The 14111-nt window shown below is 54.5% G+C and overlaps 1 protein-coding gene across 4 annotated transcripts in view; it reads right to left on the bottom strand.

Annotated features, from left to right (window-relative positions):
- LOC112862006 (protein-arginine deiminase type-4-like) overlaps nt 1-4353 on the bottom strand; it is a 34420-nt gene extending 30067 nt beyond the window's left edge. For 2 of the 4 annotated variants that reach the window (XM_086715814.1, XM_086715813.1), the window contains exon 1: nt 4201-4353. In XM_086715814.1, coding sequence (XP_086571940.1) covers nt 4201-4292 — 92 coding nt within the window. In that variant the 5' untranslated portion in view covers nt 4293-4353. The remainder of the gene's footprint in view (nt 1-4200) is intronic. The other 2 variants (XM_086715811.1, XM_086715812.1) reach the window with 1 other exon arrangement.
- Nucleotides 4354-14111: the final 9758 nt, after the last annotated feature.

Raw genomic sequence — 14111 nt, 5'->3', positions numbered from 1 at the left:
GGAAGCTGACTCCACAAGGTCACAAGGATATGAGTGTTATGATTGCATTTTCCATTTTTATTTTTGTCGTCAAATTCTCCTTCTCTGTATCAAAAGCTGCATGTATTCCTTATAGAGAATTAGGAAAAGTACGTGATAGGCAGTCTTTGAACATGGCCCCCAATAATTCCACCTCTGGTGCTCATGCCCTCCTGTAAATCCCTCCTCCTGAGGGTGGGAAGGGCCTAGTGACGGCCTTCTAACCAATGGAAAATGGCGAAAGCGATGGGTTGTCACTTCTGTGGCTGAGGTTACAAAAGACACTTTCTCTCTGCCTCTCTCCCTCACCCCTCTCTCCTTGGCTTCCTCACCTTGAGAAGTCAGCTGCCATGTTGTGAGCTACGGAGAGGCCCAGATGGCAAACAACCGAGGGAGGCGTCCAGCCCACGGGGAACCGAGTCCTGCCAACATCTATGTGAACAGGCTTGCTAACATGACTATGGCTCCACTGACACCTGGACAGTGTCTCCGTGTCCCCCACTGGTGCCCCAAAGCGGAGGACCCAGGAAGCCACACAGGAGTCCTGCCCCACAGACAAGGCGAGAGAATAGACGATATTGTTTCAAGCCACTGGGTTTGGGGAAATTTGTCCCACAGTGATGTCATTAATATGAGGCTAGCAAGGAAGAAAGTAGGGGAGAGGCAGACAGAGGAAGGAAGGAAGGGAGGAAGGGAGGAAGGAAGGGAGGAAGGAAGGAAGGAAGGAAGGAAGGAAGGAAGGAAGGGAAGGAAGGGAGGAAGGAAGGGAGGGAAGGAGGAAGGAAGGAAAGAAGGGAGGAAGGAAGGAAAGAAGGAAGGAAGGGAGGAAGGAAGGGAGGGAGGGGGGAGGAAGGGAGGGAGGAGTTGCCTAGAAGAGAATGGAATCTTACCAACTTAGAGACAATCATTGACATTTTGATATTTTCTTTCAGGAGATTATTTTTTTTAATGTTTATGTGTGCATGTATTTTGAGAGAGAGTGCACGTGCACGCAAGCAGGGGAGGGGCCGCGAGACAGGGAGGGAGGGAGAATCCCAAGCAGGCTCCACGCTGTCAGCACAGAGCCCAACACAGGGCTGGATCCCACAAACAGTGAGATCACGACCTGAGCCGAAACCAAGAGTCGGACCCCTAACCGACTGAGCCACCCAGGCGCCCCAGGAGGAGATCGATTTTTGAAGTAAGTTTTGCAGGACCGAGAAGCAGCAGATGAAAAAGAAACTCATCTTTCCCCCAACGCTCCCCTGGTCTCTGTTGCCCAGTTTCCTTCTGTGGGCTGTTCACCCTGCACGGGCCCTTATGCCACCCCCGCAAAGTCAACCTCAAGTTCTTAGCCTCCAAGGACGGCGAGCTGGTCATCTCAGCCGCAGGACAGGAGAGGGGCACGCTGGGCGTTCGGAACAGCAGGAACACGAACAAGGGACTCAAACGACAACGGGCAGGCCGAGCCGGGGGCGCACGCAGCCCCCGGCCCGCGGCGGGTTCCCCTCGGCTCGCTCTGCCCCACGTGGCTTCCTCGCCAGGGGCAGGAAGACGGGTGCAGACTGCCAGGTCTGTGGCCTCACAGCCACCCTCTGTGCCAGATGGGGAAACGGAGGCTCAGGGCAGTGAGGCCCAGCTGGGAAGTGGCACCACTGGGATTGGACCTGGGATGTACGTCCTTTCCTTCGGCTGTGTTTCAGACCCTCTCGGGTCCCTGACCAAGGGGCTTCCATAAGCACAGAGGGGTTTTCACTGTGTGTGTGTGGGGGGGGCAGAGCCGCCGTGTGTGTTGCTTTAAGACAACCCAGAGCTGATCTCCGTGCGATTTCTACCAGCCTCTGCGGGGACAGCGCTGAGAGCTGGAGCCCCAGACAAGCGACCTCTGGATCCAGCTTCCGCATCCGGCATTTGCTTCCCAACGACCCCCGGCCGCACAGCACTCAGTGTCTGCAAGTCTTGAATTCGGGAGATCACGCAGTCTTTGCGGGAAGGGGGACCAAATTACTTGTGTCATTTGTAATCCTCGCCACGCACCGGCAGGGTGGATGTTAACGTTCCCATTTGACAGACGGGTACACCGAGGCTCAGACAGAGACTCGCCCGTGTTCCCCGCTGTCACACTGAGTGGTCACCTGTTGAGAAGGAGACGCTGGGGGGACAGTGGAATTTTGTTGCAATACCATCAGTGTATTTCCCATGACAGGAAAAGAGCTTTTCCAAATGCAGAACAGAAATCGCAAGCAGCATTTGTTAAGAGCAGCTCTGGAATATGGGTCCTACAGCCCCAGGTCTGCTCCTGCCTCTACAACCCTGTCTTTTTTTTTTTTTTAATTTTTGTGTTTATTTATTTTGAGAGAGATAGAACAAGCCAGGGAGGGGCAGAGAGAGAGAGAGAGGGATGGAGAGAACCCCAAGCAGGCTCCCCACTGTTGGCACAGAGCCCACCGTGGGGCTCGAACTCATGAGCCGTGAGATCGTGACCTGAGCCGAAACCAAGAGTCGGATGCTTAGCCCGCTGAGCCACCCAGGCGCCCCCCCACCCCAGCCCTGTTTTTCTCACCCCGGGGGCTCTGAGCCCAGTGGCAGAGGGCTCGGCTTGAGCTAAGGGGTGGAGGCATGCACGCGGCAGGGGGAGGACCAGGGGGCTGGGCTGGGGAGGAGGGCGTGTCTCAAGAAGAGAATTCACCTCCTCTTTCCCCTCCCCCCCAACCCCCATCAACCCCCAGTTTGTTCTCAGGGGGGAGGCGGGGGGTGGGCATCGAGGAGGGCGCACCTGTTGGAATGAGCCCTGGGTGTTGTATGGAAACCAATTTGACAATAAATTATATATCTATTTATACACATATGAAGAGAATTCAGACTGCAGTCGGTGGGGCGGCTGCCCAGGAGATGGGAAGAAGGTCCTCGTGAGGCAGGGCTGGGCAGGGGTGGGGGGGCTGCGGTCAAGGGCAGGTAAGAAGGGAGAGGGAGGAGTCCCCAAGACAGGCTGCCTGGGTCTGAATCCCAACTCCCTCACCTCTGGGCTGTGTGGCTTCAGGGGGGTTACTTAACCCCTCAGAGCCTCAGCTTCCTCTTCTGTCAAATGGGAATAGCAGCACCGCCTGCCTTCCTAAGGCCGTTGAGTGAGTTGTGTGTGGGCAGTGGGAGGGAAATCTGGGGCATCACTGTGTGAGACGTCCGGTGGGGGGGTGGGGGTTGGTGAATGACAGGGCTCTGTGTCTCAGAAGGAGCTCACTCTCAGAGGGGGCAGGTGGCCTCAGGTGACACCAGCCTCTCTTTCCCCTTTATCCCTCGGCTTCTCGGTCTCCCGCTTCCCCTCCACGTCTCCGGGAGGCTCCCCCCTTTGGTGCTGCTCTACCGCGGTCCAGGTTGAGGCAGCGGTGCCACTTTGAAGGAAATGTCCCAGACAGTCCCGTGGGCACCATCGAGGACCACAGATGTCCGGCCTGGGAGGGAGGAAGCCGGGGGAGGCCGCTACCTCTACTGACGACAACGACACCGACCAGGAGCACTGAGCGTCCCTAGACCGTATCTTGTTTAACCAGAGCCTGGGCCGGCTTGGCACATAGTAGGTGTTCAGTTGGTATTTGTTGGATGGATGGATGAAAACCACTAACAGTATGTCCAGCTCTATGCTGAGTTCTTACACGCTTTCATCTTTAATCCCTCTACCCTCCATGTGAAGTGGATATCATCCCCATTTCACAGATGAGGAACCTGAGGCTCAGTTGGCCTTGGCCTCAGCCTCTCCCACGCCACAGCCTGTCCCATCACGGATGCGTTCTTACGCACACCTGGAGGGAGGCTCGGCTGAGAGGTGGGGGGCTGGCAAACGGCCCCTTGAACCAGGTGTGGGTCGTGAAGTCCAGGGCCTAGCCTTCCTTCCAGGGCCGTGGGCCTGCTGTGTGCCGTGAGGCAAGTCACAGACCCTCTCTGAGCTCCGTTGCCTCAACGGCGAAAGGAGAGGGTCCTGTTGGCCCTGTGGTCATTCATTTGCGGTGAGGCCCTGGGGAACCCTCGCCTCGAGTCCAGGCACATCCCGGGGCCACGCAGCCTTTCCCCTCTGGCTTCTCCCTTGGCGGCAGCTACGGAGGCTGCGGCCGGAAGCCCCAGCCAACCACACATCCTGTGTCGGCAGAACCTGCTCATCCAGCATCACTGGGCCCGTCCCCGCCCCCGGCCCCGAATGTCCCCGCTCACCTGTAGACATCCAGCTGACTTTCGGTGCCCAGGACACACACGGCATAGGTGGGCTCCTCCGGGGCCACATGGATCACCGTGCCCTGGGCCATAGTCCCTCCCGCCAGCGCGTCGTCCCTCCAGCTGCAGGGAGCCCCTCGGCTGGTTCCTTTATAAGGCCCGGCCGGGCCGAGCCATGAGTCAGCACCTGTGGTTTGCGGGCCAGCGGCTTAGCCCTCCCCACGCAGGCCCCGGGGCGTGTCCTCTCCACCCTCCCCAGCCCAGGAGCTGCCCCTCGGGCCTGTATGAGTGACGATGCCAGAATCAGGGCACTGACGCCCACAGTCTCCTGGGAAGGGCCAGGGGCTCAGGAAGCCTGGGGGTGGGGAGCGTAGGTCTGAATCTTCACATAACAGCCCCGTGCGCACCTGGGGCCCTCCCACCTTGCCTCGCTGTGCCCAACACCTGTATCAGGAAGAGGCGAGAAACGCAGGGGGCTCGGGAGATCGTCGCCAGGAGGTCACGGCTGGCTCGGGACGGGTCTCCCCGGGCTGGTCACCCACGTGATGGCCCACTTGCTATGTTCCGTGCGTCTGGCAGCCGTCTCTGCCCCTCGCATGGAATGACCCGCTGAGGCAGGCCCGTGGGGGGAAACCCAATCGTGATTCCCTCGCTTTGTTCTCACGGCACCTCTCGGAGGTCAGTGTTGTTATTATTCCCATTTTACAGAAGAAACTGAGGCACAGGGAAGCTAAATAATACTCCCGGGGCTCCGCCAGCCATAAGGAGGAGCCTTCTTGGGGCTCAAAGCCCATTTCCTGAGCCAAAAGCCGATGCGGCCGGACCTGATGCTCTGACCCGTCCACACTGCTACTTGCACACAGCAGGTCTTAATAAACCCAATTTCCCTGGCTGGTCATAGGGTTAGGACTAGTTTGAGTTTTGGAGGGAAGCCAAGGGAGGGGGCTGTCAACTGTCAGACTCGAGAAGGCCCTCGTCACCAGACCCGGTCATCCTGTGGACGGGAGACTAGGCACAGAGAGGGCTATGACATGCCCACTCTCACACAGCAAGTCGGTGGCAGTGTTGGGCTCTACCCCCGAGCCTTAGGTCTCCTGGAGTAGTTTTCTTCTTCATCCTTTCTCCCCCTTTTTGCTTCAGCATTTTAGGGTTTACATTTGCTATGAATAAGCTACAGAGAGAACAAGCCCAGAGCACTTGTGTTAATTCAACAAACATTTATTGATTGCTTCCTGTTTGCCAGGCCCTGCTCTGGGCACTGAGGATACAAAGAGAACAAAACAGACAAAAGTCTTGCTTTCATGGAACTTTCTTGTAGTAGAAAGAGAGAGCCAGTAGGCAATAAATGTAATAAGTGAATTATATAACATGTGAGTGTTCTGGAGAAATGAAGCAATAGGGCAGGGCAAGGGGGAGATTGCAGTTTCCAAAAGGGTGATCGGAGGAGGTGACATCTCAGCCGACTGGAGGAAGGTGACAATGAGAATACCTGGGGGGAGAACATTCCAGGTTGAGGGACTGGCCAGTGCAACTAGTGCAAAGGCCCTGAGGCAGGGAGGGACGTGCCTGGAGGGTTCAAGAAAGGGCAAGGAGACCCGTGCGGCTGGAAGGCAGCAAAATGGGAGGGGGGCTGGAGGGCAGTGATAAGAGGCCGGTGTGGAGCACAGAGAGCCTTGCGGGCGTTGTGAGGACTTTGGCTTCTACCCCAAGTGACTTGGAGAGACAGGGGGACATTTTGAGCAGGGCAGGCCCATGGTCTCATCTGTCTGGCTGCTGGGGGGAGTCAACCACAGGGAGAGCAGCGAGGAGGCTGCTGCTGTCCGGGAGGTGGTGGATGATGGGTGCTGGCAGTGGAGGAGGTGAGAAGCAGTCAGATTCTGTACATAACCTGAGAGTACAGCCAATAGGATTCGCAGATGGGCCAGAAGGGGGGCAGCAAGAAAAGTGAGGAGTCTAGAAATCCAAGGTCCGGGGGGTGGGGGGGTGGGGATGAGCCCCTGGAGGGATAGACCCGGCACCCACTGCGGGGGGAGGGCTGGGAAGGGGCAGCTGCAGGCGGCGTGGCCATCGTCGGGAGTTTGGACCCGGCCATGCCGAGCGGGAGCTGTCTATCCGAGTCTGTGTGGGGATGTCCCGTGGGCCGTGGGACACATGATCCCGGAGTTTGAGAGGATCGGGCTTAGAAATGACAAGTCTGCCAGCGTCTAGAGCGTCCCCAGGGAATGAGTGTGGACGGAGAAGGGAGAAACCTCAGGACCCTGCACCAGAGACTGAGAGGGGCTACCAGCAGGACGGGAAACAAAAGAGGGTGTGTTTTGCTATTTCACAGGGTTGCGGTGAGCAACCAGCCTTGTGACACACACACACGCGTTTCCACACGCTCACACGGGGAAAGCAGCCGTACTTGGGCACGATGCCCTTTTGCAGACTCCCGTGCCCTCGTGTGGCAGAGTAGGGATGAAAGGCTCTGCGGTGGGCAGGTGGCCCGAGGGCAGACAGACCTGGGGGTCGTTGGGGCACCACCCGCCCCAGCTGCACCATTGCCTGGCCGCTCCCTGTCTTAGCTTGGCTGCCGTAACAAAAATACCCTGGGCCGAGGGCCTTAAACAACAGAGATTTATTTTCTCACAGTTCTGGAGACTGTAAGTCCTGGATCATGGCATCAGTTCAGGTGCGGACCCTCCTCCTGGCTCACACACAGCCGTCTTCTTGCTGTGCATGTGGCTCAGAGAGAGAGAAGGAGGGAGAGACAGAGAGAGACCCAGACCATTAGTTCTCTGATGTCTCTACCCTCATGATTCATCTAACCCCGATTACCTACCAAAAGCGACCTGTGCAAATACCACACTGGGGGTGAGGCCTTCAACTTACGGATTTGGGGGGAGCCACGATTTAGTCGACAGCCATGCGGGACGTGAAGGCTGTTTGCGGATTTCTGGCGTAAAAACCATGTTATGATACACAATTGCATCCAGGTCTGTGGCTCCTTGCAGGGATTTTGTGGATTGATCTTTCCTTCTCTTCATTCTCCTACAGGGCATTTTGGTTTTTTCCTGAAATTTGTTACAGCTTATTATTAGGTGTGTGTGTTCAAATGTCTATCCCCCAATCAGCCATGAGAGCAGGGCCTCTATAGGTCTTGGCCGCACCACCAGCACCTAGAATAGCTTCCGATTCATCGTAGGTGCTCACTAAGCCCTGTGGCTGAAGACTGCAGTGTTCTCCAGCACCCAGCCTGGCACCGGACCCTGGGGTGGGGCCGCTGAGGACAGCTTCCTATGAGGATCCTTCAGAACCCGGCCTGTTATCTCCAAAATGGCATCAACCTTGGGAAGTTTGGGAAGTAAATGGTCTGGCACAAGAGAGCAGCTGACTCAAAGCCCAGACCAGAACCGCTACAGGAAGGGGCCCCTCTCCCCACTGAAAGGCAGAATCACCAGCGGGGCTGCTCACAGCTTACAGGAAGTAAGGCGACGTTCAGAGTTGCCCGACGCCCTCCGGCACCTGAGCCGATGCCCCAGCAACTGGCCTGGATATATGCCCTTTCTCCAGGTGGTTGTGATGATGTTGTTTGGGGAAGAGGCCCTGGCGTCAGGGACTCTCCGAGACGCAGGGACGGGTGTAGGGCAACATTATGTTTGGGGTGGACGGCCGAGCCATTTCTCCAGGGTCGTTCGTTCACAGATAGAGTTCAGATTCACTTACTCGGCTCTTGACTCAATAAATACTTATCAGATGCTTCCTAAGTGCCCGGCACTCTCTTAGAGGCTGTTAAGCTTTGTTGGAAATAGATTTACAAGGACCCAGGGTGATAACAGAGACCGCAGTCTATTACACGTGCACTATGTTCCACACTTGCCTCCAGGTCCTTGGCTGTATTATTTCCAACTTTCACCCTAACGCAGCGGGCAGGACTTAGGATCTCGTTTCTACAGAGGAGTGAAGCCCCGTGCTCAAGGTCACCGGGCCCCTGCATGGGTTTCAAGGTCACCAGGCTCCTGCGTGGGTTTCAAACCCCACTTTGCCCACATGCTCTGCTCTCTGGTGCGGCCCCTGCCCGGGCCAGGCCACTGACATGACCTCATCTCAGATCCCTACATCAACCTTAATGTCTGAGTTATGCTCTCCCCACTTTCCAGATGAGGAAACTGAGTCTTGGAAGGCTTAGGTAACTCGCCCAAGGTTATGCAGACAGCAAGTGGGGACACTTGGGCTTACCTTCGCCCCTTGTCCCACTCTGCCCACCACACAGCTGCCTCCTGGTCAAGTCCCTCGGCTGATGAGCTCTGAAGCCCGGGTGCCCAGATCTTCCAGATTGGCCTGACAAAGGGAAGACCCCTACTAGTCACCGATAGGTGAGCATTATGTCTGGGCAGAGCTGGGAGATGGGACACAGGTCTGCCTGCATCGAAAGCCTGTGACCTTCCACTATGCCATCTTTGAGGAAAGAGGGGGATGCAGCCAGGTGCAAGTCTTTTCTGGAGCCGCCTTCTACCCTGTCTTCGACCCCAGGTGCCCACATCCCTTCTCCAACACCCAGAATTTCTCTTGGGGACCGTGACCACGAGAATGTCAACACCCCCAAAGCAGGGGCTTGCCTTTGTGATCATCGCTGTACCCTTAGTGCTGGTACCGAGCAGGTGCACAAGAAATTCTGTATTTTGTTGAACTGAAAACTGTTTAAGATATATCCTTGCTCCTTCAACCGTTTGTTGAAATGACGATCCTTCCTCCGTCGAATCACCTCTGCATCGTTGCCCAAAAATCAGTTGGCCATCCTTGCGTGGGCTGTTTCTGGGTTCTCTGTTCCGTTCTGTCGATCGACGCGTCTATCCCCCAACCCCCAAGCCCAGTCTTGATTACTACAGCCGTGTCTTGAAATTGGGTAGACTAAAGGCTCCCGCTCGATTCTTTTCCGAAAATGTTTTAGCTATTCCAGTTTCTTTGTCTTTCCATGTAATTTTAGAAGAACCTTGCTTATCTCTACAGACAGTCTTCCTGGGATTCTGACTGCAACTACATTAAAACCCGGGCATCAGTTTGCTGAGGACTAACACTTCACTGTGCCAAGCTTTCCGACCCACGAACACAGCATCTCTCCACTTATTTAGGGCTTCTTTCGCCAGCCTTTTGGAGCTTCTAGAATACAAGTCTTGCACACATTTGTTAGACTTCTATCTAGGGATTTCATTTTGGTGGGGCAGTCGTAGATAGATGGTCTTGTACTTTTAATTCCAGTATCCACGTGTCCATTGCTAGTGTATTAAAACACAAGGGATTTTTATGTGTTGGTCTCGTATTCTGTGACCTCACTGAACTCACTTATTAGTTCTAGGAGGGCTTTTTTTTTTTTTTTTTTTTTTTTTGGTAGATTCCTTGGCATTTTCTACATAGATAATTATGGCATTTGCGAACAGAGGTAGGAGGTAGTTTTATTTCTTCCTTGCTCGTTTGTACATCTTTCTTTTCTTGCTTTGTCACCCACTGGCTAGAACTTTCAGTGCTAAGTTGGATAACAGTGGTGAGATTGGTCATCCTTATCTTTCTCTCAATCTTGCGGGGGGAAGCGTTCAGTCTTTCACCATGAAGTATGTTGATAACTGTAGATGTGGTTTTGTGTTTTTTTTGTACATGCTCTTTCTAGTTGAGGAAGTGCCTCTCTACTTCCTTTTTTTTTTTTTAATGTTTATTTATTTTTGAGAGAGAGGGAGAGAGAGACAGAGTAAGAGTGGGGCGGGGCAGAGAGAGAGCGAGACCCAGAATCCGAAGCAGGCTCCGGGCTCCGAGCTGTGAGCCCAGATCTCGACGCGGGGCTCGAACCCACGAACCATGAGATCACGACCTGAGCCGAAGTCGGAGGCTCAACCGACTGAGCCCCCCGGGAGCCCCAGTGCCTCTCTCTATTTCTAATTTGCGGAGAGTTTGAATCATGAATGTCTATTGGATTTTTTTCAAATGCTCTTTTGGCACCCACTGAATACGACGGTATGAGTTTTCTTCTCTAGCCTGTTACATGGCGCATCACGTTGGGTTTTGTCCAGAACACCAGGCACCGATAACAAACGCCGGGGGAGGACACCCACTAGACGGAGGACAGCAAGATCATCGCAACGCCAGTCTCCGCGAATACAAGTCCAAACGCTTCTGCCCAAGACGGCTGACCTCGCTCGCCTGCCCCACAACACTTTCGGGCCGGGCGGCGGGGTGGGGGGCGCTTCTGCTATTTTGACGGTGGTATTTCGTGTTTCTTTCGTGCCTAATGGGGTGGCTACACGTGCCAGATGTCTGCCATCCAGGTGCCGACGTTGGCGATGAGCGATACCGTTCAGGAGAGACCTTAGGAGCCAGGGGCTGGAGCCCCGCAGGCGCCTTGTGTCCTCACAAACCCCTCATCTTGCGCTTTCTGGTTAGACCGCGAATGCTTCTCTCCAGCAGCGACTTGGAGGTTGCACCCGGAGCTACGTTAAAATAACACGGCCGTAAAAACTTGAACCCAAGCGCTGGTTTCAAATAACACTGACACCTCACATTCTTCTCAGCCAGGCTTGGGTGATGATCTTCTGCGGAATTTGTTTGCTCAGTGGACTCACACCCAACGGGGCAGCCAAAAGGCGGGGCCGGGTGACTCTGTCACAGAGGTCTTGGCCAGGCCAGCCAAGACCTCTTCCTCCTGGTGCTCTAGACCCCTTATGCGTCCCTCCTCACTGAGGACCGTCCAGGCATCTTCAGCTGCCACTCGGGGGCCTTGTGGGTTTAGCCTGAACGTGCCTCTCGGTCCTATAAACGGAGCCGTAATGGAGCCCAGGATGACTCCACCGGGAAGGCATTTTGCAGGCAAGGAAGTTGAGGCTCAAAGAACTTGACCGACCGGCACAAGACCACCTGGTGGTAAATGAAGTTAGGATTTGAATCCAGGGCGAGCGGATGGCAAAGCCGTAAGCACAAGGCTTCACTGGCCACTTGGGGGGAGAAAAAAGCCCCCAGACTCTTGGGTCTTCCGATTTCTGTTTATTTTTCTTAAAAAAAAATGTTTCTTTTAATCTTTATTTATTTTTGAGAGAGAGAGAGAGAGAGAGAGCGAGAGAGCGGGGGAGGAACAGAGAGAGAGAGACACACAGAATCGAAAGCAGGCTCCAGGCTCTGAGCTGTCCGCACGGAGCCCGACGCGGGGCTCGAACCCACGAACCGCGAGATCGTGACCCGAGCCGAAGTCGGACCCTTAACCGAGCCACCCAGGCGCCCTCTGATTTATGTTTATTCAACAGACATCTGCTGAGCCCCCCTCTGCACTAGGGCCGTGTGCCAGGTATTAGTGACACAGAAGCTCGAAGGGTCCCTGCCCTCAAGGAACACAAAACAAAAGTCCAAGAAACAGGGGCGCCTGGGTGGCTCGGTTGGTCAAGCATCCGACTTCGGCTCAGGTCACGATCCCGCGGTTCGTGGGTTCGAGCCCCACGTCGGGCTCTGTGCTGACAGCTCAGATTCTGGAGCCTGCTTCAGATTCTGTGTCTCCCTCTCTCTCTGCCCCTCCCCTGCTCACACTCTGTCTCTCTCTCAAAAAAAGCACTGGGGCGCCTGGGTGGCTCAGTAGGTTAAGCATCTTGACTTCAGCTCAGGTCACGATCTCACGGTCCGTGAGTTCGAGCCCCGCGTCAGGCTCTGGGCTGATGGCTCAGAGCCTGGAGCCTGTTTCCGATTCTGTGTCTCCCTCTCTCTCGGCCCCTCCCCTGTTCATGCTCTGTCTCTCTCTGTCTCAAAAATAAATAAACGTTAAAAAAATTTTTTTTAAATAAAAAAAAAAATTAGCATTAAAAACAAAAAAGTCCAAGAAACAGGACTAAGAAGATGTCTCTCTGTCTCTGTCTCTGTCTCGCTCTCGCTCTCTCTGTACGTTCTGGGACAGGAACTTGAGTGCAAGCGGTTTATCTGGGAGGTGCAGGAGGCCAGGACGAGGTGGGAAAGTGAGACAGGGAAGGGGGCCGGTGAAGGTGTGTGAGTCAGCTGGTCACCGTGGTGACTACTTGAGGGCTTCAGGGCCACCCCCCCGGGGGCGCTGGAAAGTGTGGAGCCCCTACCCCACGGCCAGCCCACCCCAGCGGCAGGGGAGCCGGGGCATTTACAGCCCATCCCCCTCAGCCATAGTAGGTCGAGGGCTGCTCCTGAGGGCCTCGCGTCCCTGGCATCTGGTGAGCAGGCTCTCGTAGACAAAGAGCGCTCGTGCTGGTACTTGGAGGCCAGGTGTCCGTGAACTGAAGACAGAGGGGACGGCAGGCGGGGCACTGGCAGCCACGGCCAGGGGCCGTCCTCCGGGGCTGGCAGGTCCCCTGCTGTCTGCCTGCTGGAGGCGGGGATCTCCTTCCAGCCAGCGTGAGCCGCGTTGATGAACGAGATCTGCTCACGCGCACGTTCCGCGGCCGCCTTTCTGTCTGCACGCGTGAGCCCAAATCGTGTGTAACACCTCATGCACACGGAGGAGCACGAGAACTCACGCTCGTTTTAAGGAACAGTAATAAAGTGGACACAGCGTGCAAACACCACTTAGGCTAAAAAACAGAAAGGGGGCGCCTGGGTGGCTCCGTCGGGTGAGCGTGCAACTCTTGATTTCAGCTCGGGTCCCAATCCCAGGGTCGTGGGATCAAGTCCTAGGTCGTGCTGAGCATGGAGACTGCTTAAGATATTTTCTCTCTCTCCCTTTCCCCCTCTCCCTCACTCAGGCTCTCTCTCTCTCTCTAAAATAAAATTAAAAAAAAATTAGAAAGTCTTCAGTATCTTTGAAGCAATTTAGGGACACCTCTCTCACTACATCCCCATCCCAGCCCTGAACCAACAATTCGGCAAATTTTTCCGTCATCACTCCTTTGCTTTTCTTAACAGCTTTTACCGTATTGGTTAGTTTTGTCCGGTTTTGGACTCAACGTAAATGGAAGCACACTTCAGTCCTTTGTGACTTGCCTCCTTTGCTCAAGGTTGTATTTTTGAAATGCGCCCCGGTTGCCGGGGGAGTCGTATACGGTGCATCTCCGTTGCCTCCCAATATCCCGTCACATGGACGTCCAACAATTTAGCGATCCGTCCCGCAGGCGATGGGCATCGTTTCCAGTCCGGGAATGATAGAAGTACCACTGTCGTGAACAGTCACGTCTCTCGGGGAACCGTGCAAGCGTTCCCGCAGGTATATACCTAGGAGTCGAATTCCTGGCACAGGGTGGGGCATTTTTAATTCACTGGGTCGTAGCAAACTATTTTTCATAGTGGTTGCACCAGTCTCATCCCCATCAGCGATTTCTGAGCCTTCCCTTTGTTCCACATCCGGGCTAAGAGTTCTCCCTTATGCATTTATTTTCGCCTCTCCGCCAAGCCTGGAAATAACGTATCATTGTGGTTTGCTTCTGAGTTTCCCTCATTACAAACGAGGCTGAGTATCTTTCCATCTCTTTATTGGAAATCTGTGTTTTCTGTTTTGTGACGGGCCTATTTATAGTTTTATCCTCCCCCCCCCCCATGGGATTGTTTCTCTTTTTCTTATTTTTTATTGAGTGGTAGGACTTATTTATCTATTCTGGATAGTGGTCCACAAAGAACACAATGATAAAGGAATGATTAACTGTATTAAAATGAGGAACTTCCGGAAGCCTGGGTGGCTCAGTCAGTTGAGCATCTGACTTCGGTTCAAGTCATGATCCCGCAGTTCGTGGGATCGAGCCCCACATCGGGCTCTGTGCTGGCAGCTCAGAGCCTGGAGCCTGCTTCACATTCTGTGTCTCCCTCTCTGTCTCTGCCCCTCCCCCCTCACACTCTGTCTCTCTCTCAAAAATAAATAAACATTAAAAATTTTTAAAAAATAAAAGGAGGAACTTCCACTTATTAAAAGATTAAGTGAATAAAAAATAAACCACAAACCCGGAGAAAAT

The sequence above is a fragment of the Puma concolor genome, chromosome C1 (assembly GCF_028749965.1).
Source record: "Puma concolor isolate L17-30 chromosome C1, mPumCon1.1.hap2, whole genome shotgun sequence".
Lineage (NCBI taxonomy): Eukaryota > Metazoa > Chordata > Mammalia > Carnivora > Felidae > Puma > Puma concolor.
The sequence above is the reverse complement of the archived record's forward strand: the minus strand, read 5'-3'. Positions and strand labels throughout refer to the sequence as shown.